The sequence below is a fragment of the Pristis pectinata genome, chromosome 27, assembly GCF_009764475.1.
Source record: "Pristis pectinata isolate sPriPec2 chromosome 27, sPriPec2.1.pri, whole genome shotgun sequence".
In the NCBI taxonomy this organism is placed as follows: Eukaryota; Metazoa; Chordata; class Chondrichthyes; order Rhinopristiformes; family Pristidae; genus Pristis; species Pristis pectinata.
In genome coordinates this window covers 1,401,645-1,416,399 of record NC_067431.1, presented here as the reverse complement: position 1 = coordinate 1,416,399, position 14,755 = coordinate 1,401,645, and the positions used below count along the sequence as shown (strand labels likewise).

General features: G+C 53.6%; 1 protein-coding gene across 5 annotated transcripts in view; it reads right to left on the bottom strand.

Annotated features, from left to right (window-relative positions):
* Positions 1-14,391, bottom strand: part of nfrkb (nuclear factor related to kappaB binding protein) — an 81,342-nt gene extending 66,951 nt beyond the window's left edge. For all 5 annotated transcript variants that reach the window (XM_052039811.1, XM_052039808.1, XM_052039809.1 and 2 more), the window contains exons 1-6: positions 14,307-14,391; positions 6,471-6,620; positions 4,540-4,741; positions 4,085-4,212; positions 3,241-3,418; positions 164-265 (exon numbers count right to left, since the gene is read on the bottom strand). In XM_052039811.1, coding sequence (XP_051895771.1) covers positions 164-265; positions 3,241-3,418; positions 4,085-4,212; positions 4,540-4,741; positions 6,471-6,605 — 745 coding nt within the window. In that variant the 5' untranslated portion in view covers positions 6,606-6,620; positions 14,307-14,391. The remainder of the gene's footprint in view (positions 1-163; positions 266-3,240; positions 3,419-4,084; positions 4,213-4,539; positions 4,742-6,470; positions 6,621-14,306) is intronic.
* Positions 14,392-14,755: the final 364 nt, after the last annotated feature.

The window sequence follows — 14,755 nt, the reverse complement described above, 5'->3', positions numbered from 1 at the left end:
CTCAGCACAAAGAATGACCTGGCTCTCTCTCACGTACAAACAGCTCCATTCCAAGAAATCCACACATTCAGCAGGTGCTAATGCGGCAAGAGTTGCCTGAGGCAGAACTCCGTGACTGACTGACAGGTTCACGGGAAGAAGGAAAGGGCCATGTCACACTTACCAATTGTCTTCATATCCTGTGTGGAGAGAGTTGGTACAACTCTCAGAGCTATACTGGGACTTGGGGGATGTGTAGGAGAACTGGGAAACCAGGAGCACATCTCTACAATGCAAAGAAAGGTGACATGTCAATACATCAAAGAATATTGTCAGATTACAACCTTATTTTAACATAAATTCATAAATCAATGTTTCAGAACTGTTCAATATGAATGTGTGAGGGAGCGAACATGCTCAATGTGAGGTTGAATAACAGATAACAGTTTTCAGTGAGAGGTTTGTTTCCATGATCAATGGGATTCAAAGCAAGTTTCCTGGCAACTCGCAGGTCTCATGAGTTACTAGCTCCCGTCATCATCCAACAGAACTATCCCGATCTAGTATTATGCCCACCAAATGATAACCTGCCAGTGTCACAGTCTTCCTGTAGTCCAGGAGACTTACTGTGGAGGTTCTGTTATGTTCTGTGGAGGTGGTGAGAATCTGTTACTTGCAACCAAGTGAAGAAGGTGATCGAGTACTTGAACAACATGAAGCTGATCCGAGAGACAACCACTTGTCTAATGTGCCTAATTTTTGTTTTGATACTTCAACCAGCATTCTGCACAAGGGAATGATGGATGTGAACGTGAAGAAAGTTTTGATAAGGTTCCATCTAAATTGTCAAAACAAGAGACAAGTGAACTGAAGGCAACCTGTGGGTGTGGAAAGGGACTTGCTTTACGAGCGAGAGCAAGGTTTAAGGGTATGTGTTCAAATTGGCAGAACATGGCTAAGAATGTTCCCCCGAGATCTGCATGGAGTCACAAGATAAACCAGCACAGACAAAGCGATTAGGTCCATTGAGCATGAACTGGCTCTGTCAAGGAGAGATTCAGTTCATCCACCTCCCTGCTCTTTTCCTGTAAACTTCAATTTTTTTTTTCTTTTAATATACAACTATAATTCCAATACCCTTTTAAAACCAGCTAATGAAATTGGACCCACTGTCCCCAACACAATTCTGTGCCAGCTGAAACTGGTAATGGCCAGCATCTGTCAGGTAGAGCCCCCTTTTTCTCCCTCAGATGACCATTCCCCAGTGGCTCCCCACCAGGTCGCACTGCACTTACTCAGTCCCACTCTTCCCCGCCCTGGAGAAGAACCTGCAATGGCTCCTGTCCCCTCCCTCGCACCTCAACCTTAAGAATCCACCTATGCCCCCCCCCGCCCTCAAACTTCTTATCTACATTCTCCCCCTCAGTGGTAATATCCCAGCATTTCTGTCCACACACTGAAGGCAACCTGCTCTGCCTCACCATCACCTCCCGCAAATGTCTCAAAACTGTAAGACTTGCCCAAAATGCCTTCAGAATGAGCGAAGATTTCCTCAAGCTGACCTTCACTCAGACCAAAGCCACTATTATCGATCTCCAGCTCCCAATCCCGGCCAAGGTTTGGCTCCAGATCAGCCTACACAGCCGGCCCATTCCCCGTGGCATTCCTACCCACATTCCCAGCCACACCATCAGCAAACTTACTAATCCTGCCACTAATATTCACAACTAAGTCATTAATGTACATCAGAAACAAGGGTCCAAACACCGATCTCTGTTACATCACTGAATAGCAGACCTCCAATCAGAAAAGCCTCCTCCCACCACTACCCTCTGCCCCCTGTCACCAAGCCAATTTAGGATCCAATTGGCCAGCTTGCCTTGGATCCCATGTGTCTCAACCTTCTGGATCAGGCTACCATGTGGGACCTTGTCAAATGCCTTCCTAGAGTCCACACACACACAATGTCCACCATCCTGCATCTTAGTTACCCCTTCAAAAAACTCAATCCAATTAGTGAGGCAGGATTTCCCCCACACAAGGCCATGCTGATAAATCAGTCCCTGCCTTTCCAAATGAACATAGTTCTATCAATCCCTTAAGATTTTTTTTTACAAGGGTTACTGGCCTAAAGTTGCTTGGCTTATCCTGCTCTTCTTAAATAAAGGAAAACATTCGCTATCCTCCAGTCTTCTGATGCCTCACCTGTGGCTAATGAAGATGCAAAATTCTCCATCAGGGCCCCAGCAACCTCCTCCCTGGCTTTCTATAGCATTCAGGGATAGATCTCTTCTGGTCCTGGGTTCCAAGACGTCTAACACCTCCTTCTTAAATCTGACATGCTCCAGATGAACCACGTGCCTCTCCCTGAACTCACTATCCTCCAACATCCTCCTTCTTGGTGAATACAGATGAGGAGTATTCATTTAGGACCTTACAAACATTGCCTGGCTCCACACATAGATTACCTTTTGGTCCATAAGTGTACCCACCCTTATCCTGGCTACCCTTTTGTTCCTGATGTGCCAATAGAATGTTTTAGGATTCTTCTTAACCGTACTTGCCACGGATTTTCATGGCCCCTTTTGCCTTTCTAATTCCTTTCTTCTGTCCTATACCCTCTGTATTCCTCACGGGGAGAGAGTGGACTGGCTGGGTTTGTTCTCCCTGGAGCGAAGGAGGCCGAGGGTTAGAAGTGTATAAGATTGTAAGAGGCAGAGATTTGATAGATAATCAGAATCTTTTTCCCATTGTAGAGGTATTAAAAACAAAAGGCACTCCGATTAAGGCAGGAGATTTGAAAGGGATCTTAGGGGATTCTTTTTTATACATAAAAAGAGTGGTTGATATCTGAGACTTGCTGCCGGGGTGGTGGAATCAGATGCAATCATTCCATTTAAGAGACATTTAGACAGACACTTAAATAGGCAGGGCACAGAAGAACCCAGGGCAGGCAAATGGAATTAGTGTAGATGGGCAAAAAGGCTGGCATGGGCATGGTGGGCTGAAGGGCCTGCTTCTGCACTGTACAACACTAACTGTGGAGAGACTGAAGAGTCTGTACAATACCACACTGGTCATTGCCTGGCCCCACCTGGAGTGCAGTTGTAGATACTAAATCACAAGCAGATACAGATGTCACTAAAGGAATGGGGAGGGCAGCTTTGCTGACTCGGGCATCCTGTGATCCTTACACACAGTGCCTTGCCTGACTGGGCCACACCAGATGTCCTGCACTGAATCAGCCACAGAAATTCTAACCTTCCTCATCGGATGAAATGGTGTTATCTTCACACTCCTCCTTCACCTCTCGCAGGATCTTCTCATATCGACTGCGTGCTCTCCTCTCCTCTTCTCGCTCTGCTTGGCTGGAAGTTGCATGATATTTCCTCTTTAGTGGCAGGTGAGGGCCACTCTTTCTTGCCAATTCTAGCAACTCCTGAAACATCAATGAACAGAGGGCCTGTTCAGACTCAGATGTCAATCTCAACGCCCGACCCAAGGCAAGACAAGAACTCAGTGGGTTCCAGCTTTCAGCGCTGTACACAGGTTCAGACTGTGGCTCCCCCACTCTCATTATCCAGCAACATGCCTCACTCCGTTCTCCCGACGCCCCAATCTCTCCCGTCCACACTAAACACGGGTGTCTTTTTGGTTAAAACAGTGGAATATACAAATGTAAATGTCAGCACATTATTTATTAACGCAGAGCCTGAGAGGTGGGGGAATAAACTATCCACACATCAGCAATTGGTCTGACTGGTTTAGGAGCTAAATTTTCAGTAGGTACTGTTAACGTTTCGGGACCAATGCACACCAAGAAACAACACATTGGGTCTGACAAACCAGGTATCAGCACCCACACCATGAACCCACGCATCAGGATCCCTCTACTCCTCAGTCTCCTCTGCTCGTAACTTACATCCATTAAATATCCTGGTAGCTTCATTTTCCACTGCTCCAGAGTTCTTATCCCCTCACGATATGGTCGGATCCCTTAAGTGCTCAGTCACCTTTTACAGTTCATCCTGGCACCAACACAATCAATCCAAGCCTCAGGAGCCTGCTCTGACCTTCCCCACCCAAACTGTGTGATTACTCCTACCTTTCGGGAGACGAGGATCTGTTTGAGCAGATTGTGAAAATATTGCTGCTGGGAGTACAGGTAACGTTTATACTGAGATTTTGTGCACAGTTGTCTGTACTTAACCACCTCCGGGTTGAAGTGACCATCTGTGGATGAAAGAGAACCATCAGTAAAGCAATTCTTTCAACTGTGTCCCCTCGCACTGAATCTGATCAAACACCTTCCCATTCAGTCTCATCCTAGAGAGCATCAATGGAAGAAACCTCTTGACCGGTCTCATTCTACATATTACCAGTGTATAAATACATTTCCTATTCACTAAGATTGTGCAGAACTTCTTGAAAGGAATCCCACCTACTACAGAATTCCAAAGTTCCAAATTCTTTATTTTTCATTTGTGTTATTTAGCAAAGCACGACTTCCACGTTACGTAACTGTATGATCATTAGACGCCACAGTGATTATCTCTTTACCTCGGAATAACTTCTGAGCAATGTGCAGAGGGTTTCCGAACCGGAAGTCATCTCCATTGAAGAGCCTAGTGATAATGCTGTCCTGCTGCTCCAGATTATCCTCAGCGAACTGTGGAAGAAACTTCCTCAAGTGATCTCGCTGGGCCTGAGACAGGACCTCGTCCCAGGTTCTGCGACTTACCACCTCAAAGAAGATATCGGGCTATGGGACAAGAGGTAAAATGTCAATTTTGGAGCTTGTCCCAAAGTCAGAAATGCCAGCAAGTTCCCCGAGAAACAGATTTTTAAAAATATTGTTGGTGAATTTCTGCAGAATGAAATTAATTTTGAATTCTATATTGAGTGCCAATCTCCAGAGTGAATTGAACAGGTACAGCACAGACTGATAGCTCGTTAAAACTCTCCCATTTACACTCCAGCAGTGAAATTTATTCATTTCTGTTTGCTAAGCCAGCCATATTGCATAATCTGCAAATGGGTTTAGACCAGGATGAAGGTCTTCCCCAGGTTACAGCAGGGTTCCATTCCTGTGAACTGTTCATAACCCAGACAGTTCAAAGTCAGAAATGTGGCCATGAACCAAGTTCCCACCCGGCAGAAGATGCCTATGACCCTGCAACAGCCGGCAAAAACATCCTGTTTGTTCGTATGTATAGGCTGTACATAAATCAGGCTTTCGTAAGCTGGGGAGGATCTGTACTGGCAAGTCAGAAATGAAACACTGTTAAAAAATAGTGGAGTATGAGATAATGTAGCACTAGGGAAAAGACACAGGAGTTTTTGGTGGAATAAGTGATGATTTTCTCAATGACACAGGAGGCTGTTCAGCCCATCGTCTATGCCAGCTCACAGAGCAATCATATGAATCATAGTCACATGGAGAACGGCAAAGCCTGGAGCACAGGGGGCTAGGATCGAAACCAGGCCGCTGGGTCTGTGACACAGCTGCACCACCTGCAGGGTCACAGTGCCACCCTCTGTGCTGTGATGCTGATGCTCTGGTGGCCCAGAGCTGTCAGTACGACATTGACTGAACCCTCCCTCATGCTGAACCTTCACACTATAAGCACAGAGGGCATCAGGTCATATTCTACATTTTGCAGGCAGCAACAGGCTTCTTACTTTCAAACCATCTTGAACTGTGACATGAGGAAATCACTTAATTATCACCAAACAGCTGAGATGTAACTGAAAGTCCTGCAAGCATGTCGGTTCCCCAGCTGTAAACTGGCACTGGTTTGGGAGTTTGGTAATACAGGAGACATTGAAATAATTCTAAAATGAGTACTGAGTAAACTGAGGAAACTAGAGACAAGGATCTTCTGGAAAAAGGAATGGATATTCGGATTTACTAGTAGCCAGTTTCTTCAAACCAAAACATCGGCTGAAGAAGGAGCCTCTACTTTTTGTGGCCAATTATTGAGCCAAGCAATATGGATTTGGTCAAGTGAAAGAAAGTGTGACTATGTGTTAACCGAGGAAAGAGAAGTGACACGTGGTGACTGTAACAAAACAAGAAATGTATCAGCCGACGTACGCAGCAAGGCCACACACACAGCAAGATAACAACCTGACATTGTTCTAGAACTGGTGAACATGAGAACTCCCACAACTAGGAAATCTCCAGCTGAGGACAAATGGTCTCAGCCAATGTTCTTCTGCTCCCCGAGCGAGTTCCCAGGCCTACTTCATCGCCCCCAGTTGTGCAGATTTCCTCAGTTCTGATTGAAACGCTGCCCTAGATTGTGCTTCCCCCTCTATAATCTCTTCTTCCATCTCCGACCTGCCATTCTGCACCTCACTTTTGTGAGTCCATCATACTGCCATAGCGATTCTCACAAAGTGCAGTCTGAAGACCACAGAAATTTAGAGGAAGGCCGGAAACCGCTTCAGTGCCAGGACAGAGCATTCTTCGGTTGTGCAGTACTCACATCCTCCAACAGATCCTCTGGAAGGCTGACCCTGGTTCCTCCAAGCAAACATTCTTCCATGATACCTGCACCATTAATCTCCCTGGCTGATCCCAATTCCAAGGGTTCTGTTAACATATTATCCAGACAATCCATCCTCAATTACACAACCTGAGAAAACAGAGACAAGAAAGCAGAAGCAACGTGCCGTTAAACTGAGCAGTGTTTGCAGTGAAACATCTCTTCCGGGATCCCTTAATAACTGTCCCCCGGTGAGCGAAGGACCCCATGAGCTGCTGCCGTGTCCTGTGCTGTAACATGAAGCTTTCTTGGAATCGCGAGTGCATTGAGAAAGGCCCTTCAGCCCACAACGTACTTTGTGAGGTACTTCATTTACACTGATCCTCCTGCTCTTTAACCACACTGAGTTTTTTCCTTTTTAACTAAATTCCTTTATGAAAGCCCAAATTGAATCTGCTTCAGATATGTGAATAAATTAGATAGGTACGCAGCCTTGCAATCAACATTTCCGATAAGAAGCAACTGTTAGCTCTGATCTAGCAAACACACGCTCAGCACGGCAAATGTTGAAAGAAAATGTCAAATTTTCCCTGTCCCCTTATTCCTGGTTCCCATCTCCTCCTTCCCACCGTTTCTCTCCCTCCTTCCAACCTCCTCCCTCATTTCTCCCTCCCCTCCCTCACTGTCACTCATCATCTCCCCCCCTCAGTCCCCCTCCATCATTTCCCACACCCGTCGTTTCCTTTGCCCCACTCCCCCTCCCATTTATCCGCCCCGGCTACCTTCTCCCTTCCCCCACATTTCTCCCTCCTCATTCTACCCCTTCCCCACTCTCTACCTCATTCCCTCAATACCCCACACTCCCTCATTCATTCCCTCCTTGGGCCCATCTTCCCTCCCCCCAAGGGTCTCCTTCCACTCCTTCACTCATGCTCTCCACCACTCATTCCCCCTCCCTCAGAAATATGGACAATAGGCCCAGGAGGAGGACATTCAGCCCTTCCAGCCTGCTCCACCATTTCATACGATAATGGCTGATCCTCCATCTCAGTACCATATTCCCACTCTCTCCCCAAACCCCTGATGCATTTTCTGCCCAGAAATCGACCTACCTCCTTTTCAAATATATTCAACAACATGACCTTCACTGCTTTCGGTGTGAAGGATTCCACAGGTTCACCATCGTGAGGTGTAGAAAATTCTCCTCAGCCCTACACGTCTTGCCCTATATCATGTTCTGGCCGCCTGTCCAGGGGAAACATCCTCCACACATCTACTTTCTCTGTCCTGGTCAGAATTTTGTATAAATCAATTAGATTCCCTCTTATTCTTCTAAACTCTCCTCAGACAGCAGGTGAAACTTCATAAGGTGATTCCATACTTTCTAAAGAGACCAAACTGGACCCAATACTGCAGGAATGGTCTCACCAATGCCCCGTATAATTGTGACAAGACACCTTGTTCCTTTAGTTAAAACTTGCAACAAAGTCCATCATTTGCCTCCTTCCCTGCTTGCTTCACCTGCATGTTTGCTTTCAGTAAATGTGGACAAAGACACCCAGGTCCCTCTGATCATCTGCCTCTGTTTTTCTGCCTTTCTGTTTCTCCGATCAAAGGAGTTTCACAGTAATCCACACTGTGCTGCATTACTCACTTACTGAACTTGCCCAAACTGCCACAAAGTCTCTTTTGTATCCTCCTCACAATTCACAATCTCACCCAGTTTTGTGTTGTCAGCAAGCTGAGAAATACTGGATGTCTCCGCTGATGAGGTGTATCCCAGGCTGCTGTGGGAGGAGCGGAGGAGATCACTGGGGCCGAGGCAGGGGTTTATAAACCTCTGCTGATCACAGTTGAGGTGCCAGATGACTGGAGGACAGAAAATGTGGTACCTTTATTCAAGAAGGGAAGCAGGAATAAGCTGAGTTATTACAGGTCTTTGAGTCTAACATCAGTCGTAGGGAAGTTATTGGAAAATATTCCGAGGGACGAGATGAATTCACACTTGGAAAGTCAGGGGCTAATCAAAAATTGTCAGCATGGCTTTGTGGGGGGGAGATTCTACCTGACCAATTTGGCTGAATATTTCAAATGTACTGATGAGGGTAATGTGCATAACGTAGTCCACATAGACTACAGTAAAGCCTTTGACCAGTTCCACATGGGAGACGAGCGCATGAGGTTAGAACCCATAGGATCCAGAGCCCATCCGATTCAAAACTAGGTTGATAATCGGAGCAGAGGAGACGGCTGTTTTAGTGACCGGCGGTGTACCACAGGGATCAGTGCTGGGTCTCTTACTGTTCATTATTTATATAAATGACCTGCATATGAGTGCAGGAGGAATGACTAACAAGTTTGAAGATGACCCGAAGATCAGTGGCGCTGTTGAGAGTGAGGATAAGTCACTGGCTGCAGGAAGGCATCAACCAGTTGGGAAGGTGGGCAAAACAATGGCCGATGGAATTTAATCCAGATTTTGGGATGTCTAACAAGGACAGCACATAAACAATGAATAGCAGGGCCCTTGGGGTTAAACAGATAAACCTCAATGTACAAGTCCAAGGATTCCTGAGGATGACAGCAGAGGTAGACAGGGTGGTGACAAAGGCACATCGGATGCTCGTCTTCATCAGCTGAGGTACAGAATAAAAGAGCAGGAAGGTTATGGTACAACTTTATAAAAGAATGGTTAGGCCAGAGCTGGAGCACTGTGTTCAGTTCTAATCACCACACACCCTAGGAAGGATGTGATTGCACTGGAGAGAGTGCAGACGAGATTCACCGGGACATTTGCTGAGATGGAGTGGTCCATTTATGACGAGAGAGCAGAAGAGGCTGAGTTTTCTTTCCTTGGAGCAGAGGAGACTGAGGGACAACGTGACAGAGAAATACAAAATTATGAGGGCGTTGATAAGGTAGTTAGTGAGAAACGTTGCCCTTAGCAGAGACACCTAAATCTAGAGGGCACAAGTTTAGACGTGATCTGAGAAAGAAGCTTTTCACCCACAGGGGTTGGAATTTGGAACACACCGCCCAACTGGGCGGTGCCGGCAAGAGTCTCACAACATTTAAGGATATAAATGAGCACAAATTGCCACTGCATAGGTGGCTACAGACCAAGTGCTGGTTAACGGGATGAGTCAAGATAGTATTTGATGGTCAACGTGGACATGGTGGGCTGGAGGACCTGTTTCCGTGCTGTGTGACTCCGATTCTCCGTCACCTAAATCACTGCCGATACCAATAGTGTTGGCCCAAGCACCAGTCCTCGTGGCCCACTTACGTCACCACCTGCCACCCACAAAAACTCCATTTATTCCTTTTCCTTATTCATTGTCTGTCAACCAATTTTTAATCCATGTTGGTAAATTAGCCCAATGCCAGGTACTTTAATTTTGCATTCCAACTAAAGGCGTGAAAATCCAAATAGACTACAAGCACTTATTCACTGTTTCTGTTCGACCAGTAACAGCCTCAATAAACTCCAGTAATTTTGTCAAACATGATTGATCTTTCACGTCTCTGCTGACTTTGTCTAATCCCGTTGTGGAGACTGGAGGTGCTGGAATCTGAAACAACAAGCAATCCGCTGGGGTATCTCACTGGGTTGAGCAGTATACCCTACATCATGGTGCAGTTTCCTAGCGTCTTGTTAACACTTACTTCATAATAGACTGTAGCATTTTTCCTAATACCAATTATAGGCTGATCATTCACTCTCTTCATCTTTTTTAAACAGTGGGCTTACATTCCTCACCCTTCAATCTAGAGGAACTATTCCAAAATCTGTTGAGTTTCAGAAAATGACAAAAAATACATTCCCCATTTCAATGGCCATCTCCTTCAGTACTCAGGGATTCAAATCAGCAGCTTTCAGGCCCAATAATTTCTCCAGCATGTTTTTAAACCAAAACTAATTAGTGACCAAAGTATCTGTGGAATTGCTCTGCCTTTTCTATGCTGCCCACTATAAATTCTGCACTTCCCCCTCTCTGTTTACCCAGCTGAAGATTTTACAGCCCATTTCCATTCTTTGCAAATTTGCTTCTACTCTCTATTTTTCTTTGCTTAGTTAAGCTCTTGGTTTTGTTGAATTCAAAATCTTTTCCAATCTTAATGTTTGCTTCTCCTTCTGTGGATCTAATACCCGCAATGCACAACTATTACTGCATTCTTTCCCAAGAACACATTGCCCCTTCCTCCCTGCCTCATTCCTTTCCTCCCTCCCATCAGCCCACCCACTTTCTCCCCCTCCCTCATCTGCCCTCCTTGACACTTTCCTTATTCCCTCCCCACCTGATGCCGTGCCCCCCCCTCGCACTCACCCACCCATTCATTCCACTTCCCCTCCAATTTTCTTCATTCCCTCCCGCTGCTCACTCATGCCCTCCCTCTCAATCCCCCTCCTATTCCCTTCTGCGCCTCAATCCCTCCCCATCCCACACCCTCCTCCATCCCTCTGCTCTCCCTCCTCTCCCACCCTCCCTCCACCCACACCTTCTCCCCTCCATCTCCCCACCACCACCCTCCTTCCTCAGCCCCTCGTTCCACCTAACCCGTGACAGCTCCCTCCCCTCTCTGATCCCCTTGGTTCCTCAGATCGTCCTCCTCCTCCCTCACTCTCCCCCTCCACTCACTCCCTTCTTCCTCACCCCTCCATATCCCTCCCCAGCCCATTTCCCTCCCTCCCTCCCTTCCTTCCCTCCCTCCTCCTCTCTCTCCTCCCCCTCCCCCCAACCCTCCCCTCCCCCCTCCCTCCCCTCCCTCCCCCCCCTCTCCCCACCCTCCCTCCCCCCCCTCCCTCCCCCCCTCTCCCCACCCTCCCTCCCCCCCCCTCCCCACCCTCCTCCCCCCCCTCTCCCACCCTCCCTCCCCCCCCCTCTCCCCACCCTCCCTCCCCCCCTCTCCCCACCCTCCCCCCCTCCCTCCCCCCCTCTCCCCACCCTCCCTCCCCCCCTCTCCCCACCCTCCCTCCCCCCCTCTCCCCACCCTCCCCACCTCCCTCCCCCCTCTCCCCCCCTCTCCCCCCTCCCTCCCCCCCTCTCCCCACCCTCCCTCCCCCCCTCTCCCCACCCTCCCTCCCCCCCTCTCCCCACCCTCCCCACCTCCCTCCCCCCCTCTCCCCCCCTCCCTCCCCCCTCTCCCCTCCCTCCCCCCCTCTCCCCTCCCTCCCCCCCTCCCTCCCCTCTCCCCCACCCTCCCCCCTCCCTCCCTCCCCCCTCGCTCCCCCCCTCCCCCCTCCCTCCCTCCCCCCCCCTCCCTCCCCCCCTCCCTCTCCCCTCCCCCCCCTCTTCCCCCCTCCCTCCTCCCTCTCCCCCCTCCTCCCTCCTCCCCCTCTCTCCCTCCCCTCTCTCCCCCCCTCCCCCTCCTCTCTCCTCCCCTCCCCCCTCTCTCCTCCCCTCCCCCCCCTCTCCCCCCCTCGCCCCCCTCCCCTCTCCCCCTCCCCCCTCCCCTCTCCCCCTCCCCCCCTCCCTCTCCCCCCCTCCTCTCCCTCCCTCCCCCCCTCTCCCCTCCCTCCCCTCCCTCCCCCCCCTCCCCTCCCTCCCCCCCCTCCCCTCCCTCCCCCCCTCCCTCCCCTCTCCCCCACCCTCCCCCCTCCCTCCCTCCCTCCCTCCCCCCCCTCCCCCCTCCCTCCCTCCCTCCCTCCCTCCCCCCCTCCCTCCCCCCCTCCCTCTCCCCTCCCTCTCCCCTCCCCCCCTCCTCCCCCTCCCCTCTCTCCCTCCCCTCTCTCCCCCCTCCCCCTCCTCTCTCCTCCCCTCCCCCCCCTCTCCCCCCCTCGCCCCCCTCCCCTCTCCCCCTCCCCCCCCTCCCCTCCCCCCTCCTCTCCCCCCTCCCCTCCCTCTCCCTCCCCCCCTCTCCCCCCCTCTCCCTCCCCCCTCCCTCTCCCCCCCTCCCCCTCCCTCTCTCCCTCCCCTCCCCCTCCCTCTCCCCCCCTCCCTCTCCCCCCTCCCCTCCCCCCCTCCCTCTCCCCCCCTCCTCCCTCCTCCCCCCCTCCCTCCTCCCTCTCCCCCCCCCCTCCTCCCTCCTCCCCCCCTCCCTCCTCCCTCTCCCCCCTCCTCCCCCTCTCTCCCTCCCCTCTCTCCCCCCCTCCCCCTCCTCTCTCCTCCCCTCCCCCTCCTCTCTCCTCCCCTCCCCCCCTCTCCCCCTCCCCCCCTCCCCTCTCCCCTCCCCCTCCCCTCTCCCTCCCTCCTCTCTCCCCCTCCCCTCCTCTCCCCCCCTCCCCCCTCCCTCTCCCCCCCTCCCCCTCCCTCCCTCCCTCCTCCCTCTCCCCCCTCCCCCTCCCCCCTCCTCCCTCCTCCCCCCCTCCCTCCTCCCTCTCCCCCCTCCTCCCCCTCTCTCCCTCCCCTCTCTCCCCCCCTCCCCCTCCTCTCTCCTCCCCTCCCCCCCCTCTCCCCCCCTCCCCTCTCCCCCTCCCCCCCTCCCTCTCCCTCCCTCCTCTCCCCCCTCCCCTCCCTCTCCCCCCTCTCCCTCCCCCCTCCCCCTCCCCCCTCCCTCTCCCTCCCTCCTCTCCCCCCTCCCCTCCCTCTCCCCCCCTCTCCCTCCCCCCCTCCCCTCCCTCTCCCCCCTCTCCCTCCCCCCTCCCTCTCCCCTCCTCCCCCTCTCTCCCTCCCCCTCCCTCCTCTCCCCCCTCCCCTCCCTCTCCCCCCCTCTCCCTCCCCCCCTCCCTCTCCTCCCCTCCCTCCTCCCTCTCCCCCCTCCCCCTCCCTCCCTCCCTCCTCCTCCCCCCTCTCCCCCCCTCCCCCTCCCTCCCTCCCTCCTCCCTCTCCCCCCCCTCCCTCCCTCCTCCCTCTCCCCCCTCCCCTCCCCCCTCCTCCCTCCTCCCCCCCTCCTCCCTCCTCCCCCCCTCCCTCCTCCCTCTCCCCCCTCCCTCCTCCCTCTCCCCCCTCCTCCCCCTCCTCTCTCCTCCCATCCCCCCCTCTCCCCCCCTCCCCTCTCCCCCTCCCTCTCCCTCCCTCCTCTCCCCCCTCCCCTCCCTCTCCCCCCCTCTCCCTCCCCCCCTCCCTCCTCCCCCCTCTCTCCCCCTCCCTCCTCCCCCCTCTCTCCCCCCTCCCCTCTCCCCCTCCCCCCTCTCTCCCTCTCTCCCCCCTCCCTCTCCCCCTCCCCCCTCTCTCCCTCCCTCCCTCTCCCCCCTCTCTCCCCCTCCCCTCTCCCCCTCCCCCCTCTCTCCCTCTCTCCCCCCTCCCTCTACCCCTCTCTCCCTCTCTCCCCCCACTCTCTCTCCCCCCCTCCCCTCTCCCCCTCCCCTCTCTCCCTCCCCCTCTCTCCCCCCTCCCCCCCCTCTCCCCCCTCCCCCCCCTCTCCCCCCTCCCCTCTCCCTCCCCCCTCTCTCCCCCTCCCCCCTCTCTCCCCCTCCCCCCTCTCTCCCTCCCCCCTCCCCTCTCTCCCCCCCTCCCCTCCCCTCTCTCCCTCCCCCCCTCCCCTCCCCTCCCCTCTCTCCCTCCCCCCTCCCCCCTCCTCCCCCCTCCCCCCCCTCCCCCCTCTCCCTCCCCCCTCCCCTCTCTCCCTCCCCCCTCCCCTCTCCCCCCCACCCCCCCTCCCTCTCCCCCCCCACCCCCCCTCCCTCTCCCCCTCACCCCCCCCTCTCCCCCTCACCCCCCCTCCCTCTCCCCCTCTCTCCCCCCCTCTCTCCCCCTCTCTCCCCCTCCCCCTCCCCCCCCCTCTCTCCCCCTCCCCCTCCCCCCCCCTCTCTCCCCCTCCCCCTCCCCCCCCCTCTCTCCCCCTCCCCCTCCCCCCCCCTCTCTCCCCCTCCCCCTCCCCCCCCCTCTCTCCCCCTCCCCCTCCCCCCCCCTCTCTCCCCCTCTCCCCCTCTCTCCCCCCCTCTCTCCCCCTCACCTATCCTGTTTCAGCGACTCTTGTTTTTCGGCCCGGGGAAAGTTGCCACCGACGGACCGGAAACTGCAGCTGCTGCCGGGCTCCGGGTGTCTCCACATCCGCCCGTCCCGACGGTTGGTTCCGACGGCTGGTTCCGACGGCGGCCTCGGTCCCTCACCGCCCGTCAGTGAACGTTCGGGGGGGGGGGGACACTGCCACTGGGTCGCGGGTCAGTGTGTGGGTCAGGGGTCAGTGTGGGTCAGGGGTTACTGGGTCAGGGGTCAGTGTGTGGGTCAGGGGTCACTGGGTCAGTGGTCAGTGTGTGGGTCGGTTATTGGGTCAGGGGTCAGTGGTCAGTGTGTGGGTCAGGGTTATTGGGTCAGGGGTCAGTGTGTGGGTCAGGGTTATTGGGTCAGGGGTCAGTGTGTGGGTCAGGGTTATTGGGTCAGGGGTCAGGGTGTGGGTCAGGG